The sequence below is a fragment of the Bufo gargarizans genome, chromosome 5 (genome assembly GCF_014858855.1).
Source record: "Bufo gargarizans isolate SCDJY-AF-19 chromosome 5, ASM1485885v1, whole genome shotgun sequence".
Lineage (NCBI taxonomy): Eukaryota > Metazoa > Chordata > Amphibia > Anura > Bufonidae > Bufo > Bufo gargarizans.
In genome coordinates, this window is record NC_058084.1 from 50,071,222 (window position 1) to 50,091,780 (window position 20,559).

At 47.6% G+C, this 20,559-nt stretch overlaps 1 protein-coding gene across 2 annotated transcripts in view; it reads left to right on the forward strand.

Annotated features, from left to right (window-relative positions):
• The window catches only part of ANGPT1 (angiopoietin 1), a 326,519-nt gene extending 318,567 nt beyond the window's left edge, over positions 1–7,952 (forward strand). For both annotated transcript variants that reach the window (XM_044294293.1, XM_044294294.1), the window contains one exon: positions 4,359–7,952. In XM_044294293.1, the coding sequence (XP_044150228.1) occupies positions 4,359–4,519 (161 nt within the window). In that variant the 3' untranslated portion in view covers positions 4,520–7,952. The remainder of the gene's footprint in view (positions 1–4,358) is intronic.
• Positions 7,953–20,559: the final 12,607 nt, after the last annotated feature.

Genomic DNA, 20,559 nt, shown 5'->3' on the forward strand with positions numbered 1-20,559 from the left:
AAAATTGTAAAAACAAAATATGGCATAGAATAAAACAAATCAATATAAGGCTGCTTTCACACTTGCGTTGTTGTTTTCCCGAATTGAGATCCGGCAGAGGATCTCAATACAGGAAAAAAACGGTTCTGTTTAGTCTTATATATTCTGAATGGAAAGAAATCCGCTCAGGATGCATCAGGATGTCTTCCGTTCTGGCAGCATTCCGTTGTGTGACCGGACACAAAACTGCTGCAAGCTGTGGTTTTGCGTCCGGTGATAAAAAAGGAAAAAAACTGATCCGGCACTGAAAACAATGTAAGTCAACGGTGACGGATCCCTTTTTAAGGAGCCTAAAAAAAGTATCCATCACCCATTGACTTTTAATATATTTAGTGACGCATACGTTCTGTTCGGTTTTGATTTCACACAACCGCATCCTAATGGAACGGATGCATCCTGATGTGTAAAATCAAAACGGATCAGTTTAATTCCGGTATTGAGATCTTCAATTCTGGAATTAACAACGCAAGTGTAAAAGTAGCCTAAATCTAATTTGAAAAGTGAGACGTAAAACAAATTGAATTGCCATCCTTAGAGAAAATAAAATTATAGCAGTGGAGAGTGCTACAAGTAAAACCATTATTATTATTAGTGGAAAATAAATCTTATAAATTAACACATCATATATTTAATATTATCAAAATTAAGAATTAATGTAGACATTACTACTACCACTAATATTGTTATTAGCAAAACTAGAAATTGGTGAATTAGTGGATTTTTTTATTTTACTCCCATCAACTGGTTACACATTATAGGATTAAAGGTTTCAAGTGAATGTCCACAATGCCAACATAAGGGCGCCACCCTGATCCTATTGACCCAAATATTTTGATACTGGGGTGGGATGGTGGAGCCTCTGGTAGGGGCATAATTGGTTGGATTGATTATAGACCCATTTGTTTTCACCCTTCGAGATGTCTCTACTCTGTCTGATCTATTTTTTGCTAAACGGGCAGTTCTAAAGTTGTTGATGCTGGCACATATTGTCCGAGAACATAGCGCTATATATTCAGTTTGGAGAAAGCAATATGTTCTAAGAAAGGAAAATAGATCATTTCTGTGTGTTGTTGGAAAGTTGGACTATTACATACAATATCCAAGAACAGCAGTTATATCGGGCACAGTATTTCTCTTTTTCCTTTTCTCTCAGCAGTGGGCAACACAGAAGGTTTGCAGAAATTGGGTTTTTGTATTTGTGATATATCATTTTGTATGATACATTGTTTTGTATTTATTAGAGGGAGAAATAAAGAATCTTATAACAAAAAAAGAAAAAAGTAGGTACTAAATTCAATAAAATACTATGCTTTACATTTTAAAAAAAAAACATTAGTAGCACTTGGTAATGTTGAAAGGGTTCTCCGAACTACAGATATTGAGGAACTACGGTATTCCCTGGGTGTGATATTGTGACTCAACAGCCATAGATGACATCACAAGATCTCCACTGCCCACTTGAGTGCTAGTAGCATGTCTACTCCTGTACGTACCACTGATGCTGTTTTTATTAACATCGGGTGAAAACTTACTAGGAAGAGGGCACCAAGAGGAAAAACACTAATGATGACTTTTCTTTCTCTAGACAGTGGGAGGAATATCAAAAACCACAACCTATCCAACATGTTTGTGATCTATACAGAAATGGCCTGCCGGATGGTTTTAATGCTAGTGTGAAACTAGCCTTAGACATGGGAGCCGTAAACTATCTAACAATGGTGCCTATTAGCTTAAATGGGGTATTTTTCTTAGAAAAGTGATGACCTATTGCTAGGATATGGTATCAGTTTTTGACTAGTAGGGGTCTGACCTATAAGACCCCAGGCCAAATCTTAGAATGAAGGTGCTGTGGGGCTGGTGTAGCTCTGCATTCCCTTCATCGGGGCACAGCTCCATTTAAATGAATGGGGTCAACTGCAGTTTTCTACTCAGAGGGGTGGTTGGGAGTGTTGCCGTGCCCGGAAAACACCAGCGCGGAGCCTCTTCATTCTCAGTATAGGTGGGAGTCCCAGAGCTTGGACCCCCCCACCGACTATAAAATGATGGCATTTCCTACCAATATGCCAACACTTTCTAAGATGGGAATGCCCCTCTAACCTTTAAAAATATCTTCACTCTGAAATGCTGTAAATTGATGTCTTCACATCTATGAAGGATTAAATATTATTTTTCTTGATGTCGGTCCAATTCCCGTTATTGTGCAATCAAAACATCATGAACTAGAAGAAAACAAAAAGATGCCAAATAATGTGATATAAATCTGTCTCCATGGACTTCACTGTGAAGGGTTACCTTAGAAGAGGGAATCCAAAATGGATTATCCGAGAGAACGGTGCCGACAAGCCCGAATGATATTTTCCTGACACAACAGGCAGTGCTCATATACAGTGCACACATAAATTAACTCCCATGGCAGCCAGCCCTTTGTCATTGCCAAGGAGATAAATGATATTCCTTCAAATTAGATGAATTACTGTACCTCAGAGTAAAATTCCACACAAAGGGTTTGAGACTGGGAGCTTAGATCTTGGGGTCCGAACAAGGTCTCTTTGGCTTAGGGAGAAACAGAGAACAACTCTGAGGTGTCTGGGTATCGGGAAAATCATTTTTTATCATTGTTATTAAGCTGAGTCTGAAGGTTCAAAACCCAAAAAGGAAAATAGATATAATAAGAAGCTTGACACTCGGCTGTGCCAGGAACGACAGTCGGCACCATTTATTTGACCCAGTGCTGCAGGAAAAACCAGTGAAGAGAATACAGAACTGAATAATGTGCTGCTGCCTCTTCATCCTCAGGACTGGTGGAGATCCCAGAGGTCAGACCGCCACAGATAAAAAAATTATTATAAAAATAGACATAGATTTTTAATTTATGTCTCAATTAAATATATTTGGACACAAAAATAGGCTGCCTTGAGTGCATTTTAACTCTAAGTACCAGTAACATTTTTCCCCTCTTTGTTCTAACTTTTTTCTTATATTTCCTTCAATGTAGCTGGAAGAGAACTTTAATTTTACTGGATGAGTTGTAGTTATGGTTGATTGAATTCAAATTTCAGGGAAAATTTGATTCACCACAAAGCCGAATTTCCTTATGGGTTAAAAAAAACGCAAAAAAAAAATGATACTTACCCCATCCATTTGAGCGTGATTATCTGGCCGCCACCATCTATATCAGGAATGGCCAACCTGTGGCTCTCCAGCTGTTGTAAAACTACTGTTCCCACTATGCCCTGCTGTAGGCTGATAGCTGTAGGCAGTCTAGGCATTCTGGGAGTTATAGTTTTGCAACAGCTGGAGAGCCACAGGTTGGCCATATGATATGTCTAATTTGGTCAAGAAATTCAAATAAAAAACAAATCGATTTTACCCAATTTAAAAGTGCATTAAATGCCTGGAAAAGCTCTCAAATGAAAAGTTAATGCTGAAACCCGTACAGCGACGGGAGGAAGGGTCTGTGATCTTCCTTCTCTTCCTCTACCCAGCATGCTCATCTCATTCCACCCATCTCTACTCTTCACACAAGCTGAAGGAGAACTACAAGTACAGCCTATACAGCTCTCAGCTCAATCTGCTCAAATTCAGCCTAGATTGGTATCAGAGCCATCACAAAGGTTGTGGTTCTATCTTCATTATAACTTGAAGTACCCTCAGAACCACTCTCCTAGCCACACAGCCCAAACTGGACTTGTTCAAAACAGTGTTGTCCTTTTCTGCTTGAACAAACAAAGGTCGGGGAGATCATTGAGGGAGTGGGGTTCAAAGGAGTTTTCTGGACTAAAAAACATTTGTCATACATATACTATATATTGTGAGTAGAGGAAGTATCATATGTTTTGCCATTGTTCTTACTTCTACTGGTGCTGCTGTTTTACTTCTTTAAAAGAGTCCTTTGATGTTCTCCACTCAATGTAGCTTCTGTCCACTCTTGCTCCCTCACCTTCTAGCCCACCATAGTCTGAATGACTTGTACTCGGTAGCAATGTATTGCACATGATTGATGACGTGGTACACACTGTAGGGATTTACTCAGCTGAAACCCTATATGTGATGCATGGTAGCAATGTTATCCATCACAGATAACAAAGGGAAACCACAAGCACATGACCACAACTTAAATAACATTTAGGATGTCATTTTTGTAAGGTATAATGCACATAATTAATTGTATCTGTGTTGTGGTCTGCGAACCACACCGGGCCTACCTCTATTTGTTTAAAGTTTCTGTAATTAATAAAAATATGGTGGACATTCATTTAAAATGCTGCTCTATATCTATAACACATTGACTTACATATTCATTCTGCCTCTTCACGCAGGTTGGTGGTTCGATGCCTGTGGTCCTTCTAATCTTAATGGAATGTATTACACCGCTGGTCAAAATCATGGGAAGTTGAATGGCATAAAGTGGCATTATTTCAAAGGTCCAAGTTACTCATTACGCTCAACAACGATGATGATTCGACCATTGGACTTCTAATCCAGAAGAGCAGGACAATTGACATACAGATATCAATGGGAAGTTTCTCTTTTCAGTTGAATTACCAATGTAAGATGAAGACTTAGGTATATCCAGAACTCGGAGCTGTTTAGTATGGATTGCTGATCTCATGTTGCTAGCAGGACTTCGCCACTGGAGGTGCTGGGATTTCAGCTAAAGGCTCGAACCTCGGTTGACCCATTATGGACATGTTCTTCATGATCACCATCATCAATATTTTCCATCAATTTATCTGAAAACTTGGCATAAGCAATTATGTAATAAGTATATTGCATGGACCAGAGAATTTCAAGGATTTAAAGACTCTATGCCAATAATCAAAAATGATGTGGAGTAGCAATAAAAGAATGCACAAAGGAACATTCTGGATTTTACTATGGAAACTATCTGCATCATCAGGAAGTGTAACTGTACATCTAGTGGCTCAATTTCATTTCGATTTAAAATGTGCCATTCTTCATTATTGTTTCAGGTGCTAGAGAACCAATGAGCAATCTAAAAAGGACCATCTGACAACTTAGAGGATTTATCTCTAGCCTCTTGGAAAACCACAGATTACTCAATGTGATATCACAGCATGTTGTGTCAAAGTAACATCTGCTACATCTGTCTAGGTTGCAAGAAAACCTGAAGTATACACGTATAACTTCCCTCACGGATCGTGTCCAACACATACTCTTGAAAGGGAAACGGCACCACCTTGCAACTTTAACATTTACAGTATCTACTAAAAAACAATCGAAACAACCTAATATTTCTATAGTATATTTTTACATCACAAAATGTAGTTACACATATTTTCTTAGCACAAATATTAAGCTGAAACGATACTTCTCAATTCTCCTTAAACCAACCAGCAGTATTATGGTACTGGCAAAAGTTATAATGGTATGCAAAGTAAACTCAATGTAAAGACATGTTTTATCCTCTAGTGTTTTCATAGCTTTGTTTGCTATTATTAAGCCTTAGTATCCATGTATGAAGTATGGGTTTTATGATGTATTTTATGCATATTTTAGGTACAGATACAAACAAATGTGACATTCAAAAACAGCATTTTCTGAACATATGCATCTTCTAAATGAACTATGTACTAAAGGGTTTTTATTTTCAACATCTACACAATAAATTAGGAAATGTTTTTGTTATAGGGATTTTTTTATTTTTTAAGAATCCTCCAGTTACCTATAGTATAATCATTAAGTATAATGTGTAGCTCTAAATTAGTGTGCAGTCCATTAAAAGGGAAGCAAAGGTTCCTTAGCTATTATATCATAAAAGGAATAAATTATTCCAGGGCATCCTAATCTTATCCCTGTGAGGAGCACATATGATGACTGTAGTAAGATGAAAAACCACTCAAGACAGAGCATCTATAGGATGCTAATATTCAAGGATCCTTATAACATACTAATTCCTACTTGTGAAAATTTGGAGGGCAAAAATTGGAAAGGGGTTGTCTCACCTGAGACATTGGTGGCATATCTCTAGGATAAGCCCACCAATGTCAGATAGGTGCGGATACCAGAGGTGGGATCTGTACCTATCTCTAGAAAGGAGCTTCTAAAGTGAAGGAGAGCAAACAGCGCAAGCGTGGTCACCACTGCATTCACTTCCATGGAATTACTGAAAATAGCCGAGCCAGCGTTCAACTATTTTCTACGTTCCCATAGAAGCGCATGTGTGGTGCACTCTTGCTCACTTTGGGATTTCCATTCTAGAGACAGCTGCAGGTACCAGAGGTGGCACCCACACCTATCTGACATTGGTGGCATATCCTAGAGACAGGTCACCAATGTCTCAGGTGAGACAAGCCCTTTAGGTCTCCTCCCTGATGCCTATTAATGAACCCAAAATGCTGGGAACATCAATTTTAGGTAAAATGTGCATTAATCTTGACCCTTTAGTTGTCCAAATCCTGGAATTGCTCCAGAAAAATCAGTTATCTTAATTACAGTGCTTCCAAGCGTATGATCACAAAGACATGAACAGAAAATAGGAATCTTTGAAGTGGAAGTGGAGCTTGATATCTGAAAAATGGATATTGAGTTATGGAGCTCATTGCATATTGTGTTGCTAAGCTCTCCCTAGTGGTGGCTGCAGGCAGCCAGACTGTTATTATTTGAAGTGGTTGTCTGGGCAATAAGACTATTCTGGAAAAAAAACTCAGAATGCTGTAAAAAAAAATACAAAAAGTCATACCTCACCAATTCATTGTGGTTCCTGTTCCAACGTTCCCCAGTCCTCATGCCAATCTCTATTTCCTGGTGCCTTTTTCACGCACAGAAAATAACTACTCGGCCAATCACTGGCTGCAGCAGTGACCCACCTCAAGCAGTGATCGGCTGGTTGTCCTGTGTGTTGAGAGGTACCAGGAAATAGAGATTGGCATATATATTTTTTTGCCTTTTGGGTCGTTACAAAAATGTTATTACCTGGACAAACCTATCACAAAACTAGATGCCTGACTGATATAATGATGATTTAAAACATTAACATACCACAGATCCTGGACCTAAGATGGATCTGAGGTTATAAGGTGGGCATTCATTGTCATTTTAGAATATATGTATTGTACTTTAGACACCAATCTCTAAAAGGGAAAATGGTTTTTGAGGAGAACCAAATCTGATGTAATTGTACATACATCTGTATACCGTCCATTACTGAAATGATTTGTATGGAATGTTTTTGGTAAATTGTGGTACTGCATAATGGTTGTCTTTTCATCTGCTTTTCTTTATATTGTACTTTAAATGTTGGGGAAATTGTCCACAATTGAGTATTATGAACTGAACATCCTATAAGGAGCATCAATGTTCCATTATGTTCTGTTTATGGCGCCCGGCAGGTACGGGAAGATGAATGTTGGCAAGAAGAATGAATAATCCTTAAAGAAACCAATATTCTAAATATATAATGTATGTGTTCAGTGTTTTTTGTGTCCGTATGGGCAGACAAAGCAAATACTGTCTATATGTGTGCAAAGTTAGGCTTAACATGAATGTCCATAATTAAAAAATTTTTAAACTCCCAAGACCTGTTTCACACTTGCGTTGCTGTTTTCCGGTTTTGAGATCTGGCAGGGGATCTCAAAACCTGAAAAAAACTTTTCCGTTTAGTCCTCATGCATTCTGAGTGGAAAGATATCCGTCCAGGATGCATCAGGATGTCTTCTGTTCTATCAGCATTTAGTTTTGTGACTCGACACAAAACCGCTGCATGCGGTCATAAAAACGGAAGAAAAAAATACGGATCCGGCACTGAAAACAATGTAATTCAATGGGGAGGGTTCCGTTTTTTAAGGAGCCTAAAAAAACGGCTCTGTCACCCATTGACTTTCAATGTATTTAGTGACGGATGTGTTTTGATTTCACACAACCGAATCCTAACGGAACGGATGCATCCTGATGTGCAAAATCAAAACGGATCCTCTGCCGGATCTCAATACCGGAATTAACAAAGCAAGTGTAAAACAGGCCTAAGGCCTCATGCACATGACCGTTGTTTGGGTCCGCATCCGAGCCGCCGTTTTGGCGGCTCGGATGCGGACCCATTCACTTCAATGGGGCCGCAAAAGATACGGCCCCGTTAAAAAATCTAACATGTCCTATTCTTGTCCGCGCTTTGTGGACAAGAATAGGCATTTATATTGCCGTTGCCCGTTCCGTTCCACAAATTGGGGAAGGCAACATGGGCGGCTTCCGTTTTTTGCGGATCCGCGGTTTGCGGACTGAAAAAAACGGCACGGCCGTGTGCATGAGGCCTAAAGCTGCTTTCACACAGCCAGTGTTTGGTCAGTGTTTGATCAGTGATTGTGAGCTAAATTCAGTTGCAGGTCAAAAACACAGAATCTCTATGTAGGCTCTGCTCCTGATTTTGGCTAGCAATCATTGATGGAAACCCTGGACTGTGTGAAAGTGGCCTAATTGGTTCATTTCTTAATATACCTTTATCATTGTTGGAGCTTTGTGGTCCAGACACAGATCTCCAAATTCCCTGATTGGACAGAGACTGATGTAATAAAATTTTAGTCACTTGCAGCCGACACTAGAGGGAGCCTAGGAACTTACTACGTACTGTTTCACAGCTGAGTTCAATGAATAGACAGTATTCAGTAAGCCGCTTAGCTCCCTCTAGTGGTGGCAGCCAGAATTCAGGAAGTTTAGTGCCCTGTATCAGGAAATCAGAGCACGGACTGCTATCGATATATTAAAAAATATGTAATTCCAGGCCTATTAAGAATAAATTGTGTTAAATTTTGTCCATTTACTTTAAAAGCTAATGCTAAGCTAATAAAGAAGTGAGTTCCTAACGCCTCCACTCCCAACACAGGCCCTCTGAATGCCTTTTATTAGCGAAAGCTCAGGACTAAAGCCTGTATTACACCTGCCAATTTTTTGTCAGATGATCACTAACCAGCGCTCGTATGAACACTCGTTAGCCATCATCTGGTGGTGTAATACTGCTGCCGATTGCCGATGAACAAGCAACGCTCGATCCTAATCTTTTGGCATGTTAAAAAAATGATTGTTTGCAGGCCGCAGATAGTGGTGTCTAATCATGATCTGCTGCCTGCAGACCACTATACAGCATAGCGATCATTCCTCCCCATGCTGCGGAAGAGATCACTACATGTAATAATAGCGGTCTCCTCTGCTATTGAGCAAGCGATTGCCAGGAGAGAACGCCTCCCTCCCGATAATCGTCTGCCGCATCAGGCAGTGTAATACAGCCCTAATTCTGTGAATGATTACAAGTGTCGATTGACAGCAATGTTTGAGTGGAAGTTGTGTGCTGTAATACCTTGTTCTCCCTGCAGGGGGCGCTGTGTATGCAGTCGACTTCTCCCAGTTCAGAATAAATACAGCCGGAAAGTTCTAACACTCGACAAAAGCGATTTCCACTAAGCAGAATGTGACATTAATGATGAGAGTATGGAGCACGTGGAGAAACTTCTAATGTGTACTATGTAACCGGCAGGATAAAGTCTATTGTAAAAACGTTTGGAAATGTTTTATACTTTGTTGTTTGATAAAAATTTATAGTTTAAAAAAAATATTCACAAATACAATAATGTGTACTCCAATATTTTTCAAGAAGTCATTTGAAATAATATGTCATCACTAGGGATGAGCGAACTCGAACTGTATAGTTCGGGTTCGTACCGAATTTTGGGGTGTCCGTGACACGGACCCGAACCCGGACATTTTCGTAAAAGTCCGGGTTCGGGTTCGGTGTTCGTCGCTTTCTTGGCGCTTTTGTGACGCTTTCTTGGCGCTTTTTGAAAGGCTGCAAAGCAGCCAATCAACAAGCGTCATACTACTTGCCCCAAGAGGCCGTCACAGCCATGCCTACTATTGGCATGGCTGTGATTGGCCAGAGCACCATGTGACCCAGCCTCTATTTAAGCTGGAGTCACATAGCGCCGCCCGTCACTCTGCTCTGATTAGCGTAGGGAGAGGTTGCGGCTGCGACAGTAGGGCGAGATTAGGCTGATTAACTCCTCCAAAGGACTTCACTTGATTAATCGATCGATCTGCAGCTGTGCATCATTGAGCTGCTGAAATTCAAATGCTCACTGTTTTTAGGCTGCCCAGACCGTTTGTCAGTCACTTTTTTCTGGGGTGATCGGCGGCCATTTTGTGTCTTGTGCGGTGCTGCGACCAAGTGCATCCAAGCTGCGACCAAGTGCATTTAACCCTCAATGGTGTGGTTGTTTTTTGGCTAAAGCCTACATCAGGGTGAAGCTGTCACACCAAGTGCATTTAACCAGCAATAGTCTGTTCATTTTTTGGCCATATACTACATCAGGGGCAAGCTGCGCCCGTCACCAAGTGCATTTAACCCTCAATGGTGTGGTTGTTTTTTGGCTAAAGCCTACATCAGGGTGAAGCTGTCACACCAAGTGCATTTAACCAGCAATAGTCTGTTTATTTTCTGGCCATATACTACATCAGGGGCAAGCTGCGCCCGTCACCAAGTGCATTTAACCCTCAGTAGTGTGGTTCGTCAAGCTGTGACACCAAGTGCATTTAACCAGCAATAGTCTGTTCATTTTTTGGCCATATACTACATCAGGGGCAAGCTGCGCCCGTCACCAAGTGCATTTAACCCTCAGTAGTGTGGTTGGTCAAGCTTTCACACCAAGTGCATTTAACCAGCAATAGTCTGTTCATTTTTTGGCCATATACTAAATCAGGGGCAAGCTGCGCCCGTCACCAAGTGCATTTAACCAGCAATAGTCTGTTCATTTTTTGGCCATATACTACATCAGGGGCAAGCTGCGCCCGTCACCAAGTGCATTTAACCCTCAGTAGTGTGGTTCGTCAAGCTGTGACACCAAGTGCATTTAACCAGCAATAGTCTGTTCATTTTTTGGCCATATACTACATCAGGGGCAAGCTGCGCCCGTCACCAAGTGCATTTAACCAGCAATAGTGTGGTTATTTTTTGGCCATATCCCAGTCTAATTCTGTCACTAAATCCATACCGGTCACCCAGCGCCTAAATACTAGGCCTCAAATTTATATCCCGCTAAATCTCTCGTTACCGCTGTCCTGTTGTGGCTGGGAAAGTTATTTAGTGTCCGTCAAAGCACATTTTTTGTTCTGGGTTGAAGTACAATTCCCAATTTAGCAATTTCATAATTTAGTGGTTTCTGCTATATCAGAGCTATTTGAAATCTATCCCTAAAAGGGTATATAATATTCAAGGTGCACATAGGGTCATTCAGAATAACTTCACACACACGCTACTGTGCATTTCCAAGTCTAATTCTGTCACTAAATCCATACCGGTCACCCAGCGCCTAAATACTAGGCCTCAAATTTATATCCCGCTAAATCTCTCGTTACCGCTGTCCTGTTGTGGCTGGGAAAGTTATTTAGTGTCCGTCAAAGCACATTTTTTGTTCTGGGTTGAAGTACAATTCCCAATTTAGCAATTTCATAATTTAGTGGTTCCTGCTGTTTCTGCTATATCAGAGCTATTTGAAATCTATCCCTAAAAGGGTATATAATATTCAAGGTGCACATAGGGTCATTCAGAATAACTTCACACACACGCTACTGTGCATTTCCAAGTCTAATTCTGTCGCTAAATCCATACCGGTCACCCAGCGCCTAAATACTAGGCCTCAAATTTATATCCCGCTAAATCTCTCGTTACCGCTGTCCTGTTGTGGCTGGGAAAGTTATTTAGTGTCCGTCAAAGCACATTTTTTGTTCTGGGTTGAAATACAATTCCCAATTTAGCAATTTCATAATTTAGTGGTTTCTGCTATATCAGAGCTATTTGAAATCTATCCCTAAAAGGGTATATAATATTCAAGGTGCACATAGGGTCATTCAGAATAACTTCACACACACGCTACTGTGCATTTCCAAGTCTAATTCTGTTAGTAAATCCATACCGGTCACCCAGCGCCTAAATACTAGGCCTCAAATTTATATCCCGCTGAATTTGAATACAATACATTGGGCCAAATAATATTTTTGTTGTTGTGGTGAACCATAACAATGAGAAAAACATCTAGTAAGGGACGCGGACGTGGACATGGTCGTGGTGGTGTTAGTGGACCCTCTGGTGCTGGGAGAGGACGTGGCCGTTCTGCCACATCCACACGTCCTAGTGTACCAACTACCTCAGGTCCCAGTAGCCGCCAGAATTTACAGCGATATATGGTGGGGCCCAATGCCGTTCTAAGGATGGTAAGGCCTGAGCAGGTACAGCCATTAGTCAATTGGGTGGCCGACAGTGGATCCAGCACGTTCACATTATCTCCCACCCAGTCTTCTGCAGAAAGCGCACAGATGGCGCCTGAAAACCAACCCCATCAGTCTGTCACATCACCCCCATGCATACCAGGGAAACTGTCTCAGCCTCAAGTTATGCAGCAGTCTCTTATGCTGTTTGAAGACTCCGCTGGCAGGGTTTCCCAAGGGCATCCACCTAGCCCTTCCCCAGCGGTGAAAGATATAGAATGCACTGACGCACAACCACTTATGTTTCCTGATGATGAGGACATGGGAATACCACCTCAGCATGTCTCTGATGATGACGAAACACAGGTGCCAACTGCTGCGTCTTTCTGCAGTGTGCAGACTGAACAGGAGGTCAGGGATCAAGACTGGGTGGAAGACGATGCAGGGGATGATGAGGTCCTAGACCCCACATGGAATGAAGGTCGTGCCACTGACTTTCACAGTTCGGAGGAAGAGGCAGTGGTGAGACCGAGCCAACAGCGTAGCAAAAGAGGGAGCAGTGGGCAAAAGCAGAACACCCGCCGCCAAGAGACTCCGCCTGCTACTGCCAGCCGCCATCTGGGACCGAGCACCCCAAAGGCAGCTTCAAGGAGTTCCCTGGCATGGCACTTCTTCAAACAATGTGCTGACGACAAGACCCGAGTGGTTTGCACGCTGTGCCATCAGAGCCTTAAGCGAGGCATTAACATTCTGAACCTGAGCACAACCTGCATGACCAGGCACCTGCATGCAAAGCATGAACTGCAGTGGAGTAAACACCATAAAACCAAGGAAGTCACTCAGGCTCCCCCTGCTACCTCTTCTGCTGCTGCCGCCTCGGCCTCTTCTGCTGCTGCCGCCTCGGCCTCTTCCTCCGCCTCTGGAGGAACGTTGGCACCTGCCGCCCAGCAAACAGGGGATGTACCACCAACACCACCACCACCACCTCCGTCACCAAGCGTCTCAACCATGTCACACGGCAGCGTTCAGCTCTCCATCTCACAAACATTTGAGAGAAAGCGTAAATTCCCACCTAGCCACCCTCGATCCCTGGCCCTGAATGCCAGCATTTCTAATCTACTGGCCTATGAAATGCTGTCATTTAGGCTGGTGGACACAGACAGCTTCAAACAGCTCATGTCGCTTGCTGTCCCACAGTATGTTGTTCCCAGCCGCCACTACTTCTCCAAGAGAGCCGTGCCTTCCCTGCACAACCAAGTATCCGATAAAATCAAGTGTGCACTGCACAACGCCATCTGTGGCAAGGTCCACCTAACCACAGATACGTGGACCAGTAAGCACGGCCAGGGACGCTATATCTCCCTAACTGCACACTGGGTAAATGTAGTGGCAGCTGGGCCCCAGGCGGAGAGCTGTTTGGCGCACGTCCTTCCGCCGCCAAGGATCGCAGGGCAACATTCTTTGCCTCCTGTTGCCACCTCCTCCTTCTCGGCTTCCTCCTCCTCTTCTTCCACCTGCTCATCCAGTCAGCCACACACCTTCACCACCAACTTCAGCACAGCCCGGGGTAAACGTCAGCAGGCCATTCTGAAACTCATATGTTTGGGGGACAGGCCCCACACCGCACAGGAGTTGTGGCGGGGTATAGAACAACAGACCGACGAGTGGTTGCTGCCGGTGAGCCTCAAGCCCGGCCTGGTGGTGTGCGATAATGGGCGAAATCTCGTTGCAGCTCTGGGACTAGCCAATTTGACGCACATCCCTTGCTTGGCGCATGTGCTGAATTTGGTGGTGCAGAAGTTCATTCACAACTACCCCGACATGTCAGAGCTGCTGCATAAAGTGCGGGCCGTCTGTTTGCGCTTCCGGCGTTCACATCCTGCTGCTGCTCGCCTGTCTGCGCTACAGCGTAACTTCGGCCTTCCCGCTCACCGCCTCATATGCGACGTGCCCACCAGGTGGAACTCCACCTTGCACATGCTGGACAGACTGTGCGAGCAGCAGCAGGCCATAGTGGAGTTTCAGCTGCAGCACGCACGGGTCAGTCGCACTACAGAACAGCACCACTTCACCACCAATGACTGGGCCTCCATGCGAGACCTGTGTGCCCTGTTGCGCTGTTTCGAGTACTCCACCGACATGGCCAGTGGCGATGACGCCGTTATCAGCGTTACAATACCACTTCTATGTCTCCTTGAGAAAACACTTAGGGCGATGATGCAAGAGGAGGTGGCCCAGGAGGAGGAGGAGGAGGAGGAAGAGGGGTCATTTTTAGCACTTTCAGGCCAGTCTCTTCGAAGTGACTCAGAGGGAGGTTTTTGGCAACAGCAGAGGCCAGGTACAAATGTGGCCAGACAGGGCCCACTACTGGAGGACGAGGAGGACGAGGATGAGGAGGAGGTGGAGGAGGATGAGGATGAAGCATGGTCACAGCGGGGTGGCACCCAACGCAGCTCGGGTCCATCACTGGTGCGTGGCTGGGGGGAAAGGCAGGACGATGACGATACGCCTCCCACAGAGGACAGCTTGTCCTTACCCCTGGGCAGCCTGGCACACATGAGCGACTACATGCTGCAGTGCCTGCGCAACGACAGCAGAGTTGCCCACATTTTAACCTGTGCGGACTACTGGGTTGCCACCCTGCTGGATCCACGCTACAAAGACAATGTGCCCACCTTACTTCCTGCACTGGAGCGTGATAGGAAGATGCGCGAGTACAAGCGCACGTTGGTAGACGCGCTACTGAGAGCATTCCCAAATGTCACAGGGGAACAAGTGGAAGCCCAAGGCCAAGGCAGAGGAGGAGCAAGAGGTCGCCAAGGCAGCTGTGTCAATGCCAGCTCCTTTGAGGGCAGGGTTAGCATGGCAGAGATGTGGAAAACTTTTGTCAACACGCCACAGCTAACTGCACCACCACCTGATACGCAACGTGTTAGCAGGAGGCAACATTTCACTAACATGGTGGAACAGTACATGTGCACACCCCTCCACGTACTGACTGATGGTTCGGCCCCATTCAACTTCTGGGCCTCTAAATTGTCCACGTGGCCAGAGCTAGCCTTTTATGCCTTGGAGGTGCTGGCCTGCCCGGCGGCCAGCGTGACGAGGGTATTGGTTACTCCCGTTCGCCACCTCTTATTCAATATAAAACCCACCTCCAACTACCCTTTTAACACCATTACACTTCCCCCCATTGAGCCCATAACCAATAAAACACAGACCACCGACTGGAATGTAATGGCCACAGCAGCCGTTTATTAAATAACAAAATACAACATAACATATATAATACTGTAAACCCCAATGGGGGGAGGTCCTTGAAGCCCCAAAACATCGAGCTGCCGAACCAGGGTGAGCCATTCTTGCCTCCAGCCGTAACGCCCAGCTCGAAGGCACCACCGAATGACCCCCCCTCGATTCACCACAACCACTCGGTCCACCTGGGAGTCCAGCCCCCACCGTGGGGCCCCCCCAATTGTCCTCAGCTTCTACCATGACCAACTCCAAGGACCCCCCCCACCGCCATCAACGCACGGACTTGACCACCTCAACTCCGGGCGTTCCTCCACAACCCCAGGGCCACCTCAATGCCTTCCTGCAGCGCCAAACTCCACATGTCCAATCCCACAGCATTCAAATGCACACCATCCGACCTCCAATAGGCCCCCACTCCAGCCTCCAACTCCCTGTGCCTAACCACCACGGCCCCGTTCCTAGCCATGAAACGCCCAACCGCCCTATTGACCTTCACCCTCGCCCTATTCACCGCCTCCACGGACCGCGCCCCCCTCCACACCTGCCGAGGAACAACGTCCGACCAAACCATGACCATACCCGGGAACAACGACCATAACCGCAAACAATCCCATTTAACCTCCTTGATCAGCTCCCGAATCGGCCTCGCCGCTAAATCATTGCCCCCCGCATGGACCACCAACACATCCGGCGCCCTATCCATCCGCACAAACCTATGCACCTCAGGCAACACTCCCTTCCACACCATACCCCGCCTCCCAATCCATCTTACCACCGCAGCCTCTCTATCAAAACCGAGCTGCTGGCCGTCCGGCCGAACCGCTGCCCGGACGGCCCCCCAGAAGACGTATGAGTGCCCCAGAATCCACACCAGAGCGGGCGCCGCACCTGCAACAAAAGAAAACAAAAGAACAATACCACAACCTCACACTGATATACCAACTCATCACACCCGGCTATAACCGATCCAAACGAACATAGGACTTAAACCTCGCCGACTCCCAACGCCCAATCCGCTTAATGACCTCCTCGCCCAAGCCCCACCTAGCAGCCTCCGTCGCCGCACCAATCCTAAAGGAGTGGCTAGAGTAACCCTCCTTCTCCACCCCCGCCCGGATCAAACATTTAGAAAAAACCGCCGAGAACTGAAACCGAGACAAAAAGGAACCATCCGCATGCACCAACAAGGGGGACGCCACCCCCCCAGCCCCCAACCCATACTCCCGTAAACAACGAACCGGGCACATGTCGCAACCGTCAATCTGGAAAAGTACCACCTTCCGACCCCGCCCCATCGTATCCGTTTTTGACCGCCGGATGACAAACTCCACTCTGTCCACAAACAACTCCACATCCCCTCTGCACTAGCCCCCCGCCCGACTCACCGAAGGACAGACTAACTCCCCCACCCGCATAGCACCAAAGAACGCCAACGAGAAAGCCAACCGGAACAACCGCGCTTCCCCTTCCGACCGGCAAACCCCCCTCAACTGACGCCCCAACTGAATCAACAAACCAAACAAAACCGGCCTTCTCCCATCCACCCCCGCACCCAACCTCCGCCACCCTTTCAGCGCCTGCACCACGAGAAACGCCTTCGTGACATCCACCAACCTCCGCTCCTTAAAACCGAAAGCCAACCCCGCCATGTAACCATTGACTTTGCTGACCGACCAACCCTGCTCCCTGCCATGACCCAAAAACATTAACAACGCCAATTCCGGCTCCTCAGCTCCCCCCCCCAACACCGCACACCAATCCTCCCAGGCCCTCCACGCCCTCATATACAAGTCCCACGTACCCGGAGCTAGGGACGCCCGAACAAGCCCCATTAACGTTCCTCCAACAGCTCCCACAGGCAATTCGGACACTCCAGACCCACCGCGTCCGCTTCCGGGACCAACTGCCGAAAACGAGTCCACTGCGAACGAGAAAGGGCGTCAGCGATACAATTCTCCACCCCAGGCACATGCACCGCCACAACCCAGGCATTAAGCGACAAGCACTCCAACACCAACCGCTGCAGCAGCCGCACCACCAACGGCGACGATGCCGACAGGCCGTTAATTGCCTGAACCACCCCCAAGTTGTCACAATGGAACCGCACCTTCCGGTCCCGGAAACGCTCCCCCCACAACAAAACCGCCAACACAATGGGAAACAATTCCAACAGAGCCAAATTCCGCACCCAACCCCGCTCAACCCAGGCCTCCGGCCAAACCCCCGCACACCACTGACCGCCACAGAAAACCCCAAAACCTGCCCCCCCCCCCGCCGCATCAGTGAATAACTCAAAATCAAAAGCCTCCACCACTCCCCCCATAAACAGCGAGCGACCGTTGTACTGGTCCAGAAAAGAATTCCAAACCCGTAAGTCCGCCCGCTGCTCCCTCCCCAACCGAATAAAGTGATGCGGAACCACCACCCCCGCAGTCGCCTGCGCCAACCGCCTACAGAACACGCGACCCATGGGCATTATCCGACACGCGAAATTAAGCTTCCCTAAAAGCGATTGAATCTCCCTCAACTGCAACTTCTTTACCCGAATCGCCCTCGCCACCAACATCTTCAGATCCTCCAGCTTATCCCCCGGCAACCGACACTCCATTCTCACTGAATCAATCACTATGCCCAGGAAACTCAATTCCGCCACCGGCCCCACCGTTTTACCTTCCGCCAACGGAACCCCAAACCTCCTAAAAACAGAGCCCAACGTTTCCAACAACAACGCGCAAACCCGTGAACCAGGGGGGCCAATACACAAAAAATCGTCCAGATAATGAATCAGCGAATCACAACCCAACGAGTCCACAACCGCCCACTCCAGAAAAGAGCTGAACGTTTCGAAGTAAGCGCACGACAGCGAACACCCCATGGGTAAACAACGATCCACGAAAAACCCCCCATCCCAAAAACACCCCAACAAATGCTGACAGTCCGGATGAACCGGTAACAACCGAAACGCCGCCTCAATGTCAGTCTTCGCCATCAACGCCCCCGCCCCGAAACGCCTCACCCAACCCACTGCCGCATCAAACGACGTATAAACTACTGAACAAACTGCCGGGTCAATCCCATCATTAACCGAAGAGCCCTTCGGAAACGACAGATGATGTATAAGGCGAAATTTATTCGCCTCCTTCTTGGGCACGACCCCCAACGGCGACACCCTCAAATTGTCAACAGGCGGCACCAAAAAAGGACCCGCCATCCGCCCAAGCAGCACCTCCTTCCCTAACTTTTCCCCCACCACCTCATGATGCTCCCTAGCCGACCGCAAATTCTTCGTAACCAAAACCGCCCCCCCCGGCACAAACGGAATTCTAAAGCCTTCCGCAAAACCCAAACTCAACAAGCTCGCGGCCTCTCTATTGGGGTACCTATCTAAGTAAGGCTGCATCCTTCCCAGCCGCACCGGCGTCACCCCCTTTTCCAGCACTATCACCCCCTCTCCCACCGGGTCCAGCCTGCCTGCCCCCCCTAAAACACCGCGCAGCCCCATGAGCCCCCCCACAGCCTGAACATTTGTGCTTAAATTTACATTTTGCACCGAACCTACAGTTTCCTTCATTGAAGGCAAAACACAGCCCCCTCGCCGAGGCAACCGCCTTACCGCCCGCGCCCCCACTACTTCCGTCCCCCCGAAAGGACTGCACCGCACGCACCGGAGCCGTAACCTTCAACCACAAGGCGATGTCCTTATGGTCCCATCGCATCTCAGGGCGCACCGCTTTCCGCTGCCGGAATTGCTCGTCATAACGCAACCAGGCAACCCCCCCGTACACCCTATACGCCTCACCGATCGCGTCCAAATAGCAAAACAACCCAGAACACGCCTCCGGCGCCTTTTCCCCAATCACACTTGCCAATATCGCAAACGCCTGCAGCCAATTTGCAAACGTCCTCGGTATCAGCCTATAACGACGCTTTTCTTCCTCCTCCCTCTTACCGTCCTCCTTCCGCACCCTATCCAAATTAAACCGCTCCAATGGGAGCAGGGAGAAAATCTCCACATACTCCCCCTTCCAGATCCTTTCCCTCACCTCAGACTTCAAATGCGCCCCCAACGGGCCCTCAAAACAAACATAAACCTCCCCTTTCGCTTTGTCATCCACCCGAACAGCCTCCTCCTCCCCCTCAGTCCCCGCCTGCGTTTGCACCGACACCCCGACGCCCGGCAACCCCCGCTGCTGCTGTTCCCCCGACGACCCCGCGCCTGCAGCCCCACCTTGCACCCCCCAGGCCTGCAACGGGGTCCCCGCACTCAAACCCCAACTCGCCACCAGTCCCGCCAATCCCCCCAACAACTGACCCAAACCCCTACTCAAATCTAACTGGGAGCCGCCCCCCACCCCGGCCCCCACACCCTGCACTACCTGCGCAAGCGTTCCCCATGAAATCTCACCTGGCTGCCTGGGTGCTGTGTCCCCACCAGCCGCAAGTCCGGACTCCAGTCGATCACTCCTCCGCGACGAACCGTCACCATCCCGCTGTCCCCCGATCCCGCTAGGACCCGGGACGTCCTCCTCCGGATAGACCAAGACGCCGAACCGCTCCTCTTCACCCTGCCTCCCGGCAGGGCAGGAATGCACCCCGCAGCAGGACCCCTCAGAACAGCTCCTGGGACTGGCCGTCACCTGTCCCCTGGCCCCACACGGACCAGGGACGCCGGGGTTAACCGCAGGGCTCTGTGCACTCCTGGGGGCGGAGCTTCCCTCATCGCCGGCATCCTGAGGCCTGCTGCCACCAACGGACTGTCCTGCAGCAGCCCCGCGCTGACCAACGGCCCTCCCACGTCGAGGGGCCGCCTCTGTGCCCGGAGTTACAGAGGCGCCCGCAGTGCCAGGTCCCGCTCCCCCGCCGACCTCACACGCTGGCGAAGATGGCCGCGACCGGCCACCCGCAAGGCTCCGCCTACCGGGAGGATTCCTCCCACGTCGGGGCCTGGAAGAAGCAGATGACAGAGGCGCCCGACGTGGAGGGTCCCGCGAGGGGCTCCTAATGCGGCGCTGAGCCCGAGGGGGGGAAGCCGATGGCGACAGGCGCACCGGCGGCCTG